This window comes from Balaenoptera borealis (assembly GCF_965194805.1).
Source record: "Balaenoptera borealis genome assembly, chromosome: 5".
In the NCBI taxonomy this organism is placed as follows: domain Eukaryota; kingdom Metazoa; phylum Chordata; class Mammalia; order Artiodactyla; family Balaenopteridae; genus Balaenoptera; species Balaenoptera borealis.
This window is the reverse complement of record NC_138862.1, coordinates 48,177,556-48,199,172: the sequence shown is the minus strand read 5'-3', so window position 1 is coordinate 48,199,172 and position 21,617 is coordinate 48,177,556. Positions and strand designations below refer to the sequence as shown.

At 34.1% G+C, this 21,617-nt stretch overlaps 1 protein-coding gene across 8 annotated transcripts in view; it reads right to left on the bottom strand.

Annotated features, from left to right (window-relative positions):
* TBC1D23 (TBC1 domain family member 23) overlaps window positions 1-21,617 on the bottom strand; it is a 67,980-nt gene that overhangs the window by 9,281 nt on the left and 37,082 nt on the right. For 6 of the 8 annotated variants that reach the window (XM_082392094.1, XM_082392099.1, XM_082392095.1 and 3 more), the window contains 10 exons: window positions 20,933-21,036; window positions 19,457-19,579; window positions 18,205-18,297; window positions 15,770-15,940; window positions 12,860-12,902; window positions 10,843-10,952; window positions 7,895-8,034; window positions 6,669-6,713; window positions 3,473-3,561; window positions 878-1,013 (listed from right to left, as the gene is read on the bottom strand). In XM_082392094.1, coding sequence (XP_082248220.1) covers window positions 878-1,013; window positions 3,473-3,561; window positions 6,669-6,713; window positions 7,895-8,034; window positions 10,843-10,952; window positions 12,860-12,902; window positions 15,770-15,940; window positions 18,205-18,297; window positions 19,457-19,579; window positions 20,933-21,036 — 1,054 coding nt within the window. The remainder of the gene's footprint in view (window positions 1-877; window positions 1,014-3,472; window positions 3,562-6,668; window positions 6,714-7,894; window positions 8,035-10,842; window positions 10,953-12,859; window positions 12,903-15,769; window positions 15,941-18,204; window positions 18,298-19,456; window positions 19,580-20,932; window positions 21,037-21,617) is intronic. The other 2 variants (XM_082392097.1, XM_082392098.1) reach the window with 1 other exon arrangement.

Here is a 21,617-nt window from a genome sequence, read left to right as displayed (position 1 = left end):
AACATCAGATATCCAGACTGTGGGACATTCTGCAGAACAGTTGGCCTAGACTCAAAAAGGATTCATTCATCATGAAGAAAAGGGGGACGTGTGGTGAGGGAAGCAGTATTGTTCTACACTGGGTGAGACTAAAGAGAGATAACAGGCAAATGCAATGTGTGAAACAGGACTGGATCCTGGACCAGGAAGAAAAAAACAAAGACTAGATACTTTAGAGACACTGAAAAAATTTGAGTGTGTTCTGTATGTTGAATGATGTTCATTAATTTTAAAGCTTTTAAAGATGTGATAGTGCTACTGGAGCTGTGGAGGAGACTGTTGATATTCTTTGGAGATTTACGCTGAAGCATTTGGGGTAAAGTGTCGTTTCTGTAAGCTTCTTCTGAATGGTCTGACAAAAAGAAAGTGTATGTGTATGTGTGTATGTATATACAAACATAAAAAGAGAGGTGGGGTAGTGTGAAAAAAAGTTAAAAGCTGGTGAGTCTGAGAGAGGCTTATAAAGCTATTCAATGTACTATTTCTTCAACTTTTCTGTTTAAATTTTTCAAAATAAAAAAATTACGTAAGAAATATTTTTAAAAAATCAAGACATATAATACAAGTTGACAGAGGGAAATTATATCTCATTGTGTGTGTTTTTTTGTTGTTGTTGTTGCACTGCACGGCATGCGGAATCTTAGTTCCCTGACCAGGGATTGAACCCGTGCCCCCCGCAGTGGGAGCTCAGAGTCTTATCCACTGGACCGCCAGGGAAATCCCCAGGAAATTATATCTTATTGTACTTGGATACATAAAATTTCTTCTGCAGCTACCTTTTATATCATTACTTCCCTAAATTCAATTTTACTTCTGAAGAAGGTATTTTAAAAAGTACCTAGGAAATATGTGTCCACTTTCTTTCACTTCTTTACAAGGAAAATGATGCTTGACGTCTGGCTTGTTTATCCAAGTCTGAATGTTTACAACCTCTTTTCTGTCATCATCTGACATTGAAGAACTGTCAATTTCATCTATAAAGAATTATAAGATGTTAAAAGTGGGTATCACCAACTTTAAAAATGATACATTTTTTAATAGCCTGAAAAAAATTTCAGTAGTATTTTAAACACACAGGTTGGAAAAAAAAAAATCAATTCTAACCCAGCTACTATATTTCCTTATGCCACTGGTACTACTATGAAAGCATTATTATGAAACATCACTCTATATGGTAAGAAAATCAAGTGAAAATATTGAGAATATACTTTTAAAATATTAAACTATGAGGAATTTCAACTTTTTTGATTTATATAACATAACTCTAATCTACGACTAGTCTGTAGAGAGATGGCAGAATTGTCCAATAATAATATTAGCATCTATCTTGAGGGCAAAGATGGCAGAGTTCTTTTTCTCTTGCTGGTTTTTTTTTTTTTTTTTTAAGTATAGTAGATTTACAAAATTATATTAGTTTCAGGTGTACAACATAGTGATTCAATATTTTTATAGATCGCACTCCATCTGCAGAGTTGCTGGTTTCTGATTTTAAGGAAAATAACAACAACAACAAAATCCATGCTGGGATAGATAAGTAAAAATCTATTAGGTGGGATTTTTTGTGAGAGAAATAGAAGACATTCTAGTTATTTTGTTTTTCTAATTTAACAAAGGGGAATTACACCCCTAGAGTTAATAACTGTAGATATTCTTCTCTTTGCTTTTTAAGAAATCAAAATATAAAAAGACATAATAAAAAAATGAAATCTCACATATCTATTCACTTCTAGCTTAAATAAAAAAGTGAAGCGCTCATGGATTTCTGCCCAGTCACATCCCCCTTTCTTCCCCACTAAGAAACAGTGACTATGTGAATTTGGTATCTCATCTTTACTTTTAACCCAACATGAATATTCTTAAATAATATACAGTAGTGTTTTGCATTTTAAGTAAAATTTATATAAACAGTACACTGTTCAATTGTATTCTTCTGCAACTGTTACCCTACTCCCAACATTGTAAAATTTATCCATGTTGACACACATAGCTCTAGTTTTCTTATTTTTCATTACTGTGCAATTTTCCAGAGTGTAAATATATATGTGTATATATACATGTATGATATGTGAAATATACCATCATTTATTCATCCATTTCCCTCTTCCCTTTGTTAATGGAATAACAAATATTTAGAGAGAGATAGAGACTGACAGGTAACAGGAAAATGGCAAAAGAGGGGAGGAAAAAGGAGAAAAGGAATAGCACTCAGAAGTGCATGAAACAGAAGATAAAGAATAGCTAGAGAAGGTGTTGGGGAAAAATCTATATAGAAATAAAATACAATATACTGATTATTTTACTACAATATAAAATAAAAGAAGAAGTGTATTTTTAGATTTTATATACAGGAATATAAAAATTTTGTGTAGGAGAAAATAAAAACTCTGTGTATTTGCTTCAAAAAAAAGAAATAACATATAGAAAATTACATTTACCTCAATGCAGTTTTCAGGAAGTTGACTCTGTAATATCCATTAAAATGTCAAATGTGAGTCCCTCTAATCTGACAATCTTACTGTTAAGAATTTACCCTCTGGATATACTCTTGCAAAAACTCTTGCAAAAGTTTACCTAGATATATGCATAAAGATAGCCATTGCTATTTGAAACAGAAATAAAACTGGAAAACTACCAGTGTCAATTGGGAGAAGAATGATTTAATTATGGTACGTTTGTATACTAGGAAGAGAATTGTGAAGGTATACAGGCTGAGGTGCAAAATGTGAAACATATATTACTAAGTGGAAAAAGCAAGATGAGATTTGGGAGTATTTTTTTCTTATTTGTACTTTTACATACAACATATACTTTACATACCATACATATTTTTATATATTTTTTCTAACTCAATACACATTAATATTAATTATGATTACTTAAGCAGGGTAATCTGGGCAGTGGGATTATGAACCAAAGTAATAAATTATTTTTTGAAATATAAAGAAAGACAATCACAGAGGATGACAAACTTCCCTGGCATAATATCCCCATCTTGTGGCCCTTTAGGCTACTGCCTACAGTTTCAAAAGGCTCTTTTCAGATGTCTCAATTTTGGAATTTCCCAAACTTCAGCCTCACAGCCCTCAATCTCCTACCTGGGTGGATCAGGGGGATTTAAATCCAATCCCATGGATTTAAATACTATTTATATATTGATAATTCCCAGATTATCACCAGCTTAGACTTCTCTCCTCAGCTAAAGACTCCTATAATCAACCGCCTACTCAGCATTTCTATGGCATAATTTAAGATGTCTAAAACCAAACTCTTAATAGAAAAACCACAGACTCTCCAATCTCCTCTACAGAATCTCATTGTGTCTTTTTTTTTTTTTTTTTTTTTTTAAGCAGTTGTTCAGCTACGCCCAGAATGATCTCTATCATCACTACTGGTGCCTGAAGAAAGCAGTCTATAAATAAGTGTATTGCTATACCTGTGTCGTATTCTTCTTCATCCCCAATGCTGAAAACAGGCTTTACACCACGGTAAGGCTTGCCCACTCTGTCACTGCTGCTCACATGCCTATATTCAAAGAAGTTTAGGAGGGAAATCATCACTTAAGTTACCAAAGATTTTCAACAAGTATCGTTTGAATATTAAAACAAAATACAAATGTTCTGTGTGCCCACCATGTACCACCCAGTTCCAGGAGAGCTATGTTAAGGAAATTGAAACAAGATAAGGAAATTGTTAGCAAAAGTGGCATAAGGTCTTGGTATGCGGAATGTTTTCAAATCTGTAAAAATTAAATTTTAAACAATTTTAATGTTCATTTAAAACCAATGTATTGTGAAGTTCCTTAACCTCTCTGTGCTTCTGTGTCCTTATCTGTAAAATGGTGGTAACAATATCTACCCTTCCTGGTTACTGTGAAAATTAGATCAGTTAGGACTTCCCTGGTGCCGCAGTGGTTAAGAATCTGCCTGCCAATGCAGGGGACACGGGTTCGAGCCCTGGTCTGGAAAGATCCCACATGCCGCGGAGCAGCTAAGCCCGTGCGCCACAACTACTGAGCCTGCGCTCTAGAGCCCGCGTGCCACAACTACTGAAGCCCGCGAGCCTAGAGCCCGCGCTCTGCAACAAGAGAAGCCACCGCAATGAGAAGCCCGCGCACCGCAATGAAGAGTAGCCCCCGCTCAACACGACTAGAGAAAGCCCATGCGCAGCGACAAAAACCCAACACAGTCAAAAATAAATTAACAAAAAAATTAAATCAGTTAATATTTGGTAAAGCTCTTAGAACAATGCCTGGCATACAGCAAGTGCTACATACATGTTTGTTAGACAAAATAGTTTACGAAACCGAATATTCAAATTCCAGTAGGAGTGCCTAATTCTCATATGGGTACAAATGTCTTAAGGTTTTTCCTCCCATTTTTTTTTCATTACTGTTACTTTTGTTTTAATAGAAACGAAGATGCTACTTCTTTTACATAAATAAACCATGAAAATGAATTTGCCTTTCACTTTCAAGTGGCAGAAACATAAACGTAAACTCAAACTTAGTAAGTTCTGCAGGAAGTATGACCTCTTTTTTAATATAAAAATCAATACCTCATTACTTTTCAGGTAACCTCAAATAAGCCAAGAAGTAAACTTAAAATATTTTGACAAAATACCACGTTTCTGGAGAAAGAGTATTATATTATTTGTAGAATAAGGTTCAGCTAAGATAATCTATGATGAAGGAAAACTGTGGCTTTTTTTTTCCTTGTCATATATCGAGAGTTCAATGTGGAAAAAAATCAAGTCATGTGTCTTTACTTAGTCTTAGAATTCAATTTTTCCAGAAGACAGAGATCAAATCTGTATTTTAAATAATTTCTTAATACATACCATCAATAAAAATCAAGACCTAATTTTGTTAAAATACGCTTAAATCTTTATTTCTCCCAAAACAACATTCCTCAACAGAAAACCAATGAGAGTTGAGTGTATAACAGAATTATAAGTTAGATTAATCAATACACTGCTTACATTTTAAGTTATAAAATCATTTGATTTTTATGTTAAAGCACATCTAATGTAAAATTATCAAATAAATTATCAAACTATGCTCATTAAAGAAAATGAAAGAAATAATTCAAATACCTATGAAACTCAGACTCAGCTTTCTTACAAAAGGCAAAGATAATACAGCTTTGTGTAACAATACTTTAGTGCCATCTAGATTATAAAATTGTATGAGATTAAGTTATTGGTTTTCTCCTGATGTTGAAGTATAAACTGCTATAACATAGAAAGTAACAAAGAAAATGTTTACAGTAAATGCTTGAACCAGAATATAAGTAACATCCAAAAAAAAAAGCTGGACTCTTTTTAAAAAGCAGTATATCTATGCTTTTTTAGCAGAAACAAAATCTACAAGAGTTTGACTAGATTTTAACCTGATTTACTGACCTCAAAATCCAACCCAATTTATTCTAACTTTTCACTAAACTCTATTTTCAAAATGGATATATCTGCCTGTGGACTAGAGAAGATAATCTGAATGTTTAAAAAATTATTTGCAATAAAACTTGGGAGTTAAAATTAGACTAATTCAATGGTCCTGTAACAAGAGAAAACAGAAAGATGATTCACAAATAGATTATAATTTTAAAAGAAGCAATCTCCTTTAAAATTATAAAATTATAATAGAAGCTCTGTAATTGGCATTGACATTCACAGTAAATAAAAACTCTTATCCGTAAGTTGAAAGTAAACTATTGTTAAAAATGCTACTTCTAATTCACTGAAAATATTGAAATGACCTGCTAAAAAAGTCAACTCCATTATTCCAAAGCTTAACTTACATTCAAAGTATGATTAGAATTTCTTTTTAAATGTTCATAGGGATTGCTATCATTGATATTCAAATTCAAATTGCAGAAAAATCATGAGTATAAAAACTGTAAGGCCATACAGTATAATGTTCTTTTGTTTATCCTAATTGAAGATCCAGTAGATTTCTAAACTTTAAACCTATGGAATCTAATGACAAGTACCCCATTTTATTGGGGTCAGAGAAGAGATGGATTACATTTTAACATGTCCACCATGGCCTAATTTCTTTCAAGGAAAAGCAAGGTAGAACCCTAGAACTATAGTTCGTTGAAACCAATTTATATAATGTTAACTCACCAACTTAAATACATACATCATATTAAGAAAAACCTAGCAATATTATAAAACTACATAGTGTACATGAAATAACAAAAAATTTGAACAACAAACTGTGCCTTTTTTCAGATGCTATAATTTTCCCTACTGTTAGAGCACAAGACAGAAGTAAATGATCTCCAAAGCTAATACCCTCCTAACTCTGAGACTACATATTTTGTTTCACCTTCCTCTGTCTCAGAATAAAAACTGCAGATTTTATAAAGTTGTTGGGTTTGAACGTACTTGATTTTCATCTGAGGAATGGGAGATATAAAGAAGGCAAGGAAAAAAATTAAAATGATCGAGCAAAAAACCAAAAGGAAAACATATCAGCATCACACACTCCTAAAAGCAGAATGAGAAAAGTTTAGCACTTGAAACAGCTGCATGAAATTTTAGCCAAGACAACATGAGGCTTATAGACAGCATGAGGCATGCTAAAGGAAAAGGATGGTCCAGTAAAGCTGCTCTACTCATTGGCTTACCGCTCGGTACATGTTCTGTCTGGCCAAGGAAGATTGAAAGACATTCTATAGCAAATTGAGGCAGAGGACAGAACAATATGATTATTAAAAATGCAAAAGGTTTAAAACAAAAATATAGTATAATCAGTTTTTCTAACCCAGAGGGTATATTAAAAAAGAATGTTTTGATCATCCCAAGTACAAAGAAAAATGAAGAAAAGCCAGTTTCAAGTGATTCTTTAACGAAGAGAATAAATAGTCTTTTCAACTCGGAATTAACACTAGTTCATTTTAAAATAAAATTTTAAGTGTTCATGCTACAAAATGTACCAATAATAGTACCCTAATTGAGAATGCACTAACTAAAAGTAATTTTAAAAATAAGGCTTTTGAAAGCAGACATAATTTTAATGAGCAAAAAAAACCTTTCAGCCTTGATAAAACACTTTAACATTATCAGGTGTCCATTGTAGACAAGGTACAATTTTTTGGATTAGTGAAAATAATCTACATCTTCTTTGCTATTTATTAATGATCTTTCCAAGATCAGGCTTGCTTAGAAACAAATTTCACGCTGGGATTATTAGGTTAGCTTTGAACTGTAAGAACAAGAAAGATCAATGAGACCAACATGTGGAGGGAAAAAAAACATACTGTGCCCTCACAGTTCCAGTAAGAAACAATATAACAGACATTCTTAAACTTATCATTTGTTAGCTGGTTACTTCATTTTTAATTGGGAAAATAGGGGTCACACATGCTGTGAACAAAATTCTATGAAGATCTGAATTCTTAAACTTTACAAAAACGGGTTTCTGCTTTATTTAGTATGACCAAATTTTCTAGGTTTTAAATTCCTGAAGCGGAGAAGAGATTCCTGCTATGAGATTACTGCACTTAGCAGATGATTCCCAACCATGTGACATGTGGGAAGCAGCTGCTATATGAAGTGTCATATACATAATAGCATTGGAGTATTTTTTTTCTAATGAATGGCGTGAAGGGGCAGAATTATTACTTGCCTCCTATTCTGAGCAGTGGGAGAAGAGAGAGTAATCTCTATAGTAAAATTTTATAGCAATAAAGAACATCTCTGTGACGATGACGAAAACTGGAATCATCTAATAAAAAAACGTAATTTACGATCCTTTTCTAGAACACATTCTATTCAACTAACATTTACTGTTAAGATACTTTTCTATAGTTTTAATTACTCATCACAAATTCATACTGTATAAGCAACTCACCGGTCCACAGGAGTTGATGTATTCTCAATAAAACTGATAACTTTTTCCCTGACATTAACGGATTTTGTCTTCAAAGCAACAGTCATTTTATTTACTAGTGATTTCATTCCTCTATCATTTGAGCCATTAGAAGATTCACCCTGAAAAAAAAAAAAAAAAAAAAACCAACTTACTGATGGATTAACTGCTCTCCAAATGATTAGCAAGATACACTACTGCTAAAGGTTATCTAGATGCTATGACCTGAACTGGGTGCACCCCCCGACCATAAATTCATGTGTTAAAGTTCTAATCCCCATGATACCTCACAAAGTGACTGAATGTGGAGATAGGGCCTTTAAAGAGTAAACTAAGGTTAAATGAGGTGGGCCCTAGTCAATATGACTGATATTCTTACAGGAAGAAGGGGATACATCAGGGATTCACATGCACAGCAAAAAGGCCATGTGCCAACATCACAGGAAGGTGGTACTCTGCAAGCCAAAGACAGAGGCCTTAGGAGAAATTAAACCTGCTAGCCCTTTGATCCCAGACCTCTAGCCTCCGGAACTATGAGAAAATACATTAAGCCACCTAGTTGGTTGTATTTTGTTATGGCAGCCCCAGCAGGCTGATATACTGGGTGAAACCATTTTAGAAATGGAAGGTAGAAATGAAAAATGAGGATATGTATTACACACATAAATGTGTGGAGGCTGAAATTACCTTATTTATTCAATAAGAAATAAAGTTATTGACCTTTTCTTAACTCAGCTTACTCTATAAAGATTAGCAAAATTATAATCAGAATATCATTCATATAGCTAAATTTTTAAACATTTATTCCTTGTAAATTTTTGCTGTTTAAAACATTATTATTTAGGCCTTTAATTTCTCAAGAAAAGTCACTCTTATGTACCTCGTGTAATAGATGTGAGTATAATTCTTGAGTTGTATATAATTGCTCCTTTATACCCTACAGGGGAAGCTGGTAGTAGATGTCAAAAGTTTTAAAATGTGCCTGTCTTCTGCATATTAGTTCTTCTTCAGAATTTATGGGGAGGAAATAATCAGAAAATGCCCTAGGATTTAGGAACTATTTGATGGAAAACTATACTGATACTAAAAAAAAAAGCATTTAAAAATACTAGAAAATGCTCATAGGTTCAATGAGAAAGCAGAAAATAAAACTGTATGTACACTCTGATCACTACTTTTAAAATAAAATACTAAAAAAAATATGTATTATAAAAGATTCAAACTATGGATAGTTATTATCCATGGTTGGGTTATAAATAATTTTGATTTCTTTATATTTTTCATATTTATATATGATGCTACAATGAACATGTATTATTTTTATTTTTAAGAGAAGTCATTAACTAAATAACACAAAAATCATGTTCCCATTTCCATATCCAAATTCAAAACCAAATTAAACTGACTGTGGAAATTCTTTGGTACTTCTGAATGTAACACATCTTTAAGACAGTTATCTTTAATAGCCTCAATCATTGTTTTTCAAATCTGAAGATAAAAAGTTCAATACAAAGACTATCCAAAGCTGTGGACAGGAATATAAATTAGAATAATGTTTTTTGAAGGGCAATTTGACAATAATGCAGAATTCTAAGGATTTTGACATGTAATCTTCTGATCATGTTATTTCACTTCTAGGACGAAATAATGTCATATGCAAATATATTACTACAAAACTTAATTGTAGTAGTGTATATAATAGAAAAAGACTAGAAACAATGTAAATATTCAACAATAAGGGGACTAACTGAACACATTATAATACATACATACTATTTAGATATTCAAAATGAAAACAGCAAATATTTATTAAATAAATGGTGAGCTCCTAGATACCTAGATCAAGCTGAAAACCTAATTCTCAGAGAAGACTTATCTGTTGATAATTTGACAATAATTTGCTTTGACTTACATGGCTGAAGATAAGCCTCAATTAATCATCTAATGAGTTACAATTTTATAATAACTACTATAAGATATATAAGTGACAGGTACTACACTTTACATTCACTTGCACATTTAATCTTCATGTCATTATTGTGAAGAAAGCTGTGTTATTATCATCATCCCTATTTGCACAGATGGAGAAACCAGAGTGGAAAAGATCTTGCTAGAGATCATGAAGAAAGTAAACTGTGAAGACAAAACCTGAATACCCAGGTGAGTCAGACTGGTAAGCCCAAGCTTGTAACCATCACCCTGTACTGGAGTTTTCCCTCTATTTCTGATTTAAAGAATGACCTTCAGGTAGATGAGGACCATTACTTGTTAAGAAAATGATCTAATGACACCTAGTTCAAATGACATGAAATACTGAAAACACAAAAGACTTATTGCCCAAATATTTCCAAAGTAGAACAGAACGGATTTTCCCACTATTGCAAAACGCTGCAGTAATGTACATCTCAATAACTAAAAATCAAATATAATGGGATTGGCAACTGGTTCCTGTCTTCCTCTGCCAGGCCCATTCTCAAATATGGGTGGACTGAAGTTTTAATCATGTAGGTATGTGGTGGGGAGGAGAGCTACAGAGACAGTATGCTGGAGATGCAAACATGAGCCTCAGTATTCTCCTGGCCCAAACTAATTGGGAGATTCCTAGAACCAGCTCACTTTAGAGTCCTAGCTAGTCACGGGACTCAGAATTATCTCCACTGACATTTAAGCTGGAGTAGAAAATTTTCACTAGGTGATACCAAGCTGCAGCCTGAGAGGGAGAAATCTGAATTCAGCAGGTAGACCACCAGAACTCCTGGCTAGTTTAGCTGTGCAGGCCTGCTCCCACCATTTCATTAACCTCACAATAATATGAGTCCTCACTACATGTGTTTGAAATATTTTTACTCCATTTGTTATGGTAGCTGTTTAGTTGTTAATCACCTGGGCATTTATCCAAATCTGGTGACATATTCTACATATACACTTACATCAACAGAAGAATTGATACTGCTCCTTGAGCCTGAGGTACTAGCAATCCAATGGCCATATCCATTTTCTGGTCCATCCACATTAATGTCTGCTAGGTGCTGCTGCAGTGCTTAAAGATAAACAGGAAGAAGAAAAAAAAAATCCTGACATATCAAACCCTCTGGAAAGATTCAATACCAGAGAAGTACAATAAACATGTCATAGCTGAATGAAAAGGATCCAAGGGCATAATCACAGGTATTTCTTTCAGCGCCTCTGTAAAGGAATAAAAGACCCCAGGCTACAGAAAGCCTTCCTTTTCTTCTTCCTTCCAAAGCCCTCTCTCTATACATATATAACTTTTCTTAATTGACCCTAAGGGTAACAGTAACTATATATATAGGCTTGATGTTTTCCTCTTTGGAAGGTAATCCTTCAAGTATTAATAAATAATCTTAGCAATGGTTTTATGACATAAAAGATTAATAGAAAACCTATGGTGGCTTTTGTTTACCATAAGGAGACATCAGTTAATCCTTCCCATAATAAAGAAGCAGTCTTAGGCATTAACTGCCATGGAAAGAGAGATTATTCTTGGAAAAGAAATAATTCATAGTTTAGAAAAAAGTTCCTAAAATCTAGGATATCTGTGCTATAAAAGAATACTTTTCAGACTCTCAAAAGTGTCTTGTATCACGACAAGTTTTGTATCATGTTGTCAGAACTTCCAATAAATAACACTGGGCCTTAGGCCAATACTTGCTTAACATTAGTACTTATTTAAATAAGCCCTTTTGTAGATCACTTTGGGTATGAGCCTCAAGGGTAGTTAGTTATCAGGCCATGATATACAGGAGAAATAATTCTTGCTAATATCAACAAAGACCAAGAAGAAATAGACCCTAACCTATCAAAACGTCTAAGTCATAACATAAGAAAATCATATTAAGTCAGCACTTAATCCTTATAAGACTCTTATGATTCAACCTCAGGATTTCTATTGCCTCCAGCAAATATTAATTTGATTTTATCATTAATTTTCCTAGTAATTATAGTTCAATATTTTCATATCTCTTTTCCTAATGAAAGGCTCCTTATCTTTTAATTGAAATATATTTGACATATAACACTGTGTAAGTTTAAGGTATACAAAATGTTGATTTGATACATTTATATACTGTAATATGACTTCCACTGTAGCAACAGTTGCACCTCTATCATGTCACACAATTACCATTTCTTTTTTGTGGTGGGAATAATTAAGATCTAGTCTCTGCAAGTTTGGTGATTATAATACAATATTGTTGTCTATATTCACTATACTGTGCATTAGTATACTGTGCCTTAGTACTCCAGGACTTATTTATCTACTAGTTGTAAGTTTGTACCCTTAAATAACATAATTTGTAAAAAATTTTAAAAAAAGAAAAGAAAAAAAGATAGTCTTTTTTTAACCTTATTACCCTGACCTACTCCTTTATGTATTCTCAAATATTTGCTGGTAGGGATTCTGTCATTTTACTATCCTGAATTACCAGATATTATCTGCAGACTTGAAAATATCAACTTATTTGTTTTATTCTATTCAGTCAACATTTTTTCAGCAGCTAATACTCTCATGTAGTTCAAAAATAAAATGAAAACAGAGCAAACAAAAAAGCAAATAGCACAAAGAGTATACAGTGAAAATTATTCCTCCTACTCTTGTTTCCCAGTCCTATCTATCCTTCCTTCTCCATAGAAACAAATCATGTGGGGCAGTTTTTCACCCATCTTTACAAAAACATTTTCTACAAATACAAGCTAATTAATACACATCCACTTTAATAGTCTTCCACTATATATTCACTCATTGTAATTGTCTATTGTGTTTGTCTTTATCTATATGTCCTGCTGGCCTTGCCTTTTCTGAAAATAGTGAATGACTGAAGAGAAAGTGTACCCATTAACTAATTTGGTCATTCTAAATCAGCTCCAGTGATAGTATAATTTCCTCTGAAAAGTAGGGACAAAGGGATTAATAAATTAAAACCTTACCCATAAATCCTCCACTGGCAATGCTCACATATTCTTTGTTTTTCTGAAATGGAAAATAAAATTTAAAATTATTCCCAAATGCAATTTAATTAAAACTTCTGGGGGCTTCCCTGGTGGCTCAGTGGTTAAGAATCCGCCTGCCAATGCAGGGGGCATGGGTTCCAGCCCTGGTCCAGGAAGATCCCACATGCCACGGAGCAACGAAGTCCGTGTGCCACAACTACTGAGTCTGCGCTCTAGAGCCCGTGCTCTGCAACAAGAGGAGCCACCGCAATGAGAAGCCCGCGAACCGCAAGGAAGAGTAGCCCCCACTCGCCGCAACTAGAGAAAACCTGCGTGCAGCAATGAAGACCCAACGCAGTCAAAAATAAATTAATTAAATGAATAGATTTTTAAAAAATTCTATAAAACTTCTGTTAGTTCTATAAGCATTGACAAATGTAATATAAGGTTATATACTAAATTTCTGGATTTTTTCTTTGACATTTTGGACTTTGGCACAGAGAAGTACATACATTTATCTTGTGTACTGTAAGGTCTGGTGCTTGAGTGGGAAGAAGGGGACAACTTCATGGCTACTAACGAGACTGTGATTTTACTTGTATTATAGTCCCAACAGTGCAATACAGAGTCAAACCAAAATCAGTTACACTGTATTTTCGGATGTTACTAGAATGGTTTTTAAAAGCTTGCAAAAATATTTTGGGTCTTTTATAAAAAGGAAATACAAAAGCAAATACTACAGCTAATTATGAAGAAATGACAGAACATTGACATTTTACAAACTACTAAAAATTAATGAATCTAAGCAATGATAAACAAACAAGGACACAAAAAAGAAAGATATCTGGGCAGTATTTACCTCCTGAGGAAGTACACACTACCCAAGACTTCCTTCCTATCCCTCCCACCCCCAAAAGTAATCTAACAAGTCCCTAGGTCTAATTACCAGTTTACAGGAAATACCAGGGATAGAACCTGATAAACAACACAGTGTGAATGCAATCAGCAAAATCCAGATTGTGGGAAAATATAAGACAAAGTAACCAGTTTTTCCAAACAAATATATACAAGGAAAAAAATTAGGAAAGGGAACCTATAAATTAAAAGAGACTTAAAAGATACCAACCAGGGTGCAATGTCTTGTTTTAGATCCTGAGAAAACCATGGAAACTTGAACACTCGTTACTTTTTTTTATAATAAAGTGTAATAGTGATAATGTGGTTATGTCTTTACAAAGAATTTATAGAGTTCAATTCTCCCTACTTGTGCATTTGTTTGAAATTTTCCACGATAAAAACTGGGGGGGGGGGGGAATTTCTACAAACCACATTAAGAACTCGAATTATTAAAAGAAGTCCACAATATTCCAAATTCTTGCCATCTGACACCCTTCATAATATACACCCTATACCAGGCCATTTTTAGAATAGGTAAATTAAATTTATAAGTAAAATGAGTTTGAGAACCTATTTTTGTTATTCTGTATAAACTTCTAAAATCTTTCCCCCAGTAAAGCATAACTTTATCTTACAATCCCTCTCCCAAATACCTTGCTCCTTCTCTGATTTTGTCTTTCAAGGATTGTCCTTTAGACCAGCGGTCCCCAGTCTTTCTTGGGACCAGTTTTGTGGAAGACAATTTTTCCACGGATGGGGGGTGGGGTGGGGGATGATTTCAGAATGACTCAAGCACATTATATTCATTGTGCACTTTATTTCTATTATTATTACATTGTAATATATAATGAAATAATTATATAACTCACCATAATGCAGAATCAGTGGGAGCCCTGAGTTTGTTTTCCTGCAACTAGATGGACCCATCTGGGGATGGTGGGACCGCCTCAGCTGCACCTCAGATCACCAGGCGTTAGATTCTCATAAGGAGCACGCAACCTAGATCCCTTGCATGCACAGTTCACAGTAGGGTTCGTGCTCCTATGAGAATGCAATGCTGCCACTGATCTGACAGGAGGCGGAGCTCAGGCGGTAATGGGAGCGATGGGGAGTGGCTGTAAATACAGATGAAGCTTCACTGGCTCGCCCGCTGCTCACCTCCTGCTCTGCGGCCCAGTTCCTAACAGGCCACTGACTGGTATCCGTCCATTGCCCGGGAGTTGGGGACCCCTGCTTTAGACTAATTTTCTCAAACCAGATTCCCAGTAAAGTGGATGTAAATTGAGTGGCTTGTGTAACAGCATGCCTATCGTCTTCCTGATTCCATAGTTCAGGGCCACACAAAATGAGGACTTTAATGTATAAACTACCAAAGAATACCTAATAAACAACCATTTTTATAAAGAAAGAGCCATCACTGAGTGAGGCTTTGTAGAAAAGGTAGAGGGGACAGGTTGCATAAAATCGCTGATACAAATTAGTTGTGCTGAAGACAACATTTAAACACAAAAAGGAAAGGTGGCTAAGTGTCATGAATACATATACATGTACATTTATTCAATTTCAAAGTGAAGATATTAAAATGAATTATACAGCAACTGTAAAAAGTTCTGAGGCATGAATAGGCATACAGAACAATGCAAAAGAATAATCCAGAAATAGACCCTGATTCATTGAGGAATTCAGTATATTAAAAAGGTAGTATTTCAAATTGACAGCACAACTGGTTAGCTATTTGGGGAAAAAATTTTTTTTGATTCCTACCTCACCTCTTACACAAAAATAATTCCAGATGGGCCAAGATTTAAACATAAAAATATAACACATAAGCATGCAAGAAAAATCTGGGGGAGAAGACCTTTGTTGGCAAGACACAAAACCAATAATGTGTTAAAAAAAAAAAAATACAGATAAATTTGACAAGGTAGACGACAGCACAAAATTACCTAGGAGAATTTCTTAAAGATGATAGCAGTAACCGAGGAAAACTGAAATAATCTGTTGGCATACCTGTAAAAAGTGTGCCAGGACCATGTTCATATACATGTCTTCTTCCTCTCTGCCACTGCCCATGAAACAGAGGTGCTCCCCACCAGCGATGGAGCCAGACTCAATGGACTGCTTCTGTGCTTCCAGCAGGGATTTTACTGACTGTGCAAACTCAGACGGATTCTGGAGCATCTAGACAATTAAAAATTTGTTTAATGTGGCAAGCCTGTGTTTCTTATACATTTGCAAACAAAATATTTTCCCAGGACGGGAAAAAAAAAACAATATTTAAATTGCCACCATGAAAATAAAGCCTTTTTTTGTTTGTTTTGGTCACGCCACGCAGTTTGTGGGATCTTACTCCCCCCGCCAGGGATCAAACCCAGGCCCTCAGCAATGGAAGTGCAGAGTCTTAACCACTGGACTACCAGGGAATTCCCCAAACAAAGGTTCTTATAAATAAAATCCCTGAGATAAAAGAAATGTGTATAAATGTACCTATAATACATCAGAAAACAAAAGTTGAAAATTCACAGAAAGATTAAATTATGCAAAGAAAACACTTTACTAGACAAAAAAAATTGTTTTTGTTGTTTGTTTTCTAAGCTACAGTGTCTTTAGGTATCATGACAAGAAAAGTTTAACAATGAGCGGAAGGGTCCATGACAAAAACAATATATCGAAACAAGCTATATTTTTGTTTCCACTTACATGGCAAACCATGAATTTCTTAGAGGACAGTCAGAAATAGTAGAAGCCATTTACTCATCAGCACTACTCTAGATACTAGAGATACGAGGATGAAAAAATTAATTTCCTACCCTCAAGAAAACAAGTATGCCAATAAATACAAAAATTTGTTCAAAAAACTGTTCATAAAAAGCACAGTGAAAATCCAATAGAAAAATGGACAAACCACAGAAAAGCAATTTGCATTGATAAAAAAAATATAAATTAACAGCACACTTGAAAAAATATGCACAACATCACTAGTAATGACCACAGGAATGACCATCATTCTTGTAAAATAAAAAATTGGTAATGTCCAATAATGCTGATGGTATGAAACAATCATTCTCACTTAGAGTTGTAAAGTATCAGTTGATTCAGCCTTTCTAAAGGGCAATACGGCAGATTCTAGTAATATTGTATATGCCCACAACTCTCAACCCAACAATTTTACTTTTAGGGGTCTATTTTACAGAAATATTTGCACAAGTCCACAAAATATATATAAGGATGTTAACTATAGCATTGTTTTATTACAAGAAAACTGAAAACATTGTAAATGTACCTCAATCAGGCAATAAATTATGGTATATCTGTACCATGGACCACTATACAGCCATTAAAAACAATGTACTAAAATGAAAAGATCTCCAAAAAACTGTTAAGTGAAAATGCGAGTGAACTGTTAAGTGAAAAATCAAGTGGAAAAAAAAAAGTAAATAAGAAATATGTAAATACATATTAAAGGTCTGGATGATTAAACAAACTGAGAGTAACTGTCAACTCTGGAGACATTCTTTGAGTTTTTTAAGAATAATCAAGTTATTAATGATGAATAAATTTTAAAAATAAGCATAAAAGAAGGACCATTTAGGTCTTCCTAGATGAATCAAGGAAGAGAAAGGCACAGAGTTCACTTTTAGGATGCAAACAAGCTAGGATTGCCTTCTTCACCTATAGCACCCCAAACTCTCTGGGTTGTTTTACCTCCATTTTCCATGAGTTTCCTCTTGACACCACCTAGACCTTTCAACATGCCCTTTCAGCTTCAGCGTCAACTTTTTCAGACAAGTTGGGAAGAAGGGCAGATAGAATGGTCAGCAAAAGAAGTTATTCCTCTTTCTGCCTTCTCCATCCCTGAGGCTCTAATAACCCCAGAAAGGCTTAAATGATGTCAGTCCCAGTCCTACCAAATGCTCTAAGCATCTCTGACAATATTTAATTATCTACTTCATCTAGTCCTTCAATTCAAGTGACCCTAGGACAGCAATGTGAACAACTGAGCCCCTATACACCAGACACCACCCTTATTAAATATTACTTTATTATATGCATAAGTACTCATGATGGAAAAAAAGGCTTATAGACTAATTACCCAATCATAAGAAGAGCTAATATTCACAGAGTACTTACTAAGTGCAAGACACTATGCTGAGTGCTACATCAGGTAGCTCACAGTAAGAAGTATAGAATTTACTGACATAACAATGGTAAGCAACAGTAAGCCATAGTTAACAGTGCTTTCATCTACCCTTTATGATGCCAAAAGGGTGTCCTAGGTGAAAAGGAAACCTGAGGCAACACTTTTATAAGGGCAGAGACTCCCTCCTTAAGCAGAAAGAAAAACATCCCCAATCTGGTACATGTATATTTATTTATGGGCTAAAGAAAAGAAATCCATTTCTTCTCTTACTTCTTAAAAATTTTTAATCAGCATTTATACTAACCAGATCTGAATCTAAGTGGAATGCAGTTGATAAATGCCCAGCATTATACTGTTCTGCAGGACGGCAATCCACCACAAAGAACCGGACTCCTTCCTAAAAGGGAAACATTTGACAAAATAAAATTTGCCATGAGGGTCACATTTTACACAATATAATATTAACAATTAACCAAAGAAGGGAAAACAGATAGATTAGAAATGGATCTCACATAGGAGGACCCATACAGACTCAAGAAAATAACCTCAAGATCTTAAATAGTTTTATTCATTTTAAATAGTTAAAATACTCTGTATATACTGTTCTTGACTAGAAAGTCTTAAAATATGTAGCAGAAGAATGTTAGTTTGAGCTATAAAACTAATTATACTGGAACTTAATAATTTAATGTATATCATGTTAAACACTTTTAAAAACACTATATAGTTATAAACACAGATGTAGATACAATTCCTGTTTCTGAAAATAAACACAGATGTAGATACAATTCCTGTTTCTGAAAATAAGCCCACACACTTATCAACAATGCAATTCACATAAGGATTAAATAAATGTCTTTTGGGGGTGAGAGGAGGTTCTCCAGTGCCAGTCTGAACTGAAGAAGTCCACATGGGTCTCTTTAAACTAGATTACATGTTTTGATTTGTTTTTAAGTAATAGTTCTAATAAGAAAAATATGTGAAATGCTTGTTTTAAAAAGATCTACTGTAAAAGGCCTGTCTTTCTACGTCCGTTCCTCTTCTCTCCATCTTCGAAATACATCCCACCTTCCAAACACACACACACGGTTAACTGTTGCACTATTAGTAAAAAGATTTTCATGAAGACAGCAATAGACAGAAAATCATGGTATACTCAGTTCTCCTTTGTAACATGCCTTTTGGCATTAAACCATGTAATTCAATTAGCTGTATAAGTATCCAGAATTTAACTGTTAAATGCTAAATCCACCCTTTTAAGTACTTTATATAACATTCAGTTGCTTTGCTAAAATATGAAAAAAGATTTGGCAACTTACAAAAATTGGTGTCAAAAATAATTAGTTGTTGACAAGTAAAATACCACGCAAGCTGGCAGTTTAAAAATGAGCATATGGACAGAAGATCTAACACATTAATCATTCAAAAAAAGCAAAACAACTACATTGTTATAGTAAATTAATTTTGTGAGAATCAACAAACAGGGAGGAAATGTTGATTCCTTGCATTTAAAGGGGATAGTCTTCTGATAAACAGTGGGGTTTTTTTTTACTTACCCCTTGAAGCTGATTTGCTTGAAGGATCTCTGACACAGAGATGGCCAGACAAAGTGCCTGACTCAAATCTGCATCGTCATCCTTAATTCCCAACAAAGTACTACCAAAGAGATGGTGATTATCCTGTGTGAAGAGGAATGTTTGAAACATCATGCAGAAAAAATAAAATCAAACTTTCTTCCTAAAACTATTCTCAATAGACCAAGACAAAAGGTAAAATAATTACATAACATCTTTGAGTCATGTGATTTAACATATCCTCTCATATCTTACAGGCTAAAAGCTACAAAAAGTCTACATACAAAGTCCCCATTAGATTTCACACAAAATGAAAGACTAAGAAAAAATAACACATTCTACACAGCTATTTTCTACACTATCACCTATATTTAAATAGTAAATTTTTAAATGGTTACTCGCAACTTTTTATATTTTAATAAAATAAAAACAAAAACATGGCATAAATTGTGTAATATGCTGCTAAAACCTGCTCTAATTAGCAACTGCTAGTGCAGATTATTTATGTCTGAAGAATAAAAGCTATTCTCTTAAAAGACTGGAAAGAAAAGGATAAGACTTCTTTTTCATCCAGTATCATAACCACTACCCCACCATCTAACTTAGTCAACACTGTTGGGAAATGAGGTGATCTACATAAGGCAATTTTTAAAATAGCTGAAACTAGTCCCTAGAAATAGATCTCTTTTGTAATTAATTAGTTTTGAGGGAAATGTTCTTACAAGGTTTCCCTTATCTGCCTCCTGAACACACTATATTGAACATAATTTAATCTCATCTTAATGTTTCAGTGACACGATAACTTCCAACTAGCAATTATGATGGTAGAATGCCTTAAAAAAAAAAAAAAGACAATAATGCTCTCATGAGCACCTGAGGTCACAAATTGTTTATAAATGGTACTCCTGTGCCTCCCCGTTACTAGCTTTTGCTTCTTAGAGTTTTACTTTCTAGGAGCTCACAGCACTTGGGTTTCTAATCTGGTGTCCTTTCTCTTGAAAGCACTTGTCTGATCTGAGAAAGGTTCTAGGTCTCTATGGAGCTAAGTGACCCTTTTTTGTTTAAAAGACAGCTCAGCAACATTAAAGTTGTGCAAAGCTAAACTCCAGATAAAGAAGGCATAATTATATATCCTCCATCAGATTTTTGTAATATTTACATTTTTTAAAGTCAAGGAAGCATTAATTTAAGAAATACCTTATAGTCAATAGTCTCATGATCAGAAATAATAATCAGAGTACAGGTGAAATGGTTCCTAGCATATTTGTATAGTATCTTTTTTAATGTCTGTTCCTCCATTAGGGAGAGTATTTACAGTGAAAAAAATCACACAAAACTGTAACACATAAAAAGAAAAGAAGGACAACCTAGAGTATTTTAACTGAAGTGGATACAACATAAACATAAAACAATGCACAAAATGTGAAATACTGAAGTAGGTGATTTCTTGTCTGATACCTTCCTAAATGAAGCTGGTGTTTTACTGCAATAATACTGAGCCAGAGAGAAAAGGTCTTCTATATCTTCTAGATTCAAACTGGATGGAGTATTTTCCAAGAACTCTGAAATACGATTACAAATATATTATAATATTAAAAAGTTTTTTTGTTTGTGAAAAATACAGTAATGAACATTATTTACATATCAAAGTTGGTTTATCTTTAACATTTTAACTACATAAATGGAATCTCAACAGTGATGCACTGAAAACTGCTTGAGAAGTGGATTTTCCCCAAAGGAACTGAAACTGTTAATACAGTTCTGCTCTTAGTGAATGATGGTGTCTGGCAATCAAATCAAATTCATTAGCCTCGATTGGAATAGTGTGATTTATTCAATGAACACATAATAAATGTCAGGGCCCCTGGAAATAAAAAATGACCAAGAAATGGTTCCTGACTTAAGGAACTTTGCCTGGTTTGAGAAATGTGACGATAAATCATTATAACATAGTGAGATAAACACTGTAACACAGACAGTACAAAGTGCCAGGCACTATAGAGAGGAAGTAACTAAATCTGTGTGGGAGCTAGAGTGGGGGAGAACCCAAACGAAGAACCAAGACTTCAACAATGGATATACTTGTAAGAGCTGAGTATTCAAAGGCAAACTAAGGAAGAAGGAAGGGAAGAGGAGAGTGAGA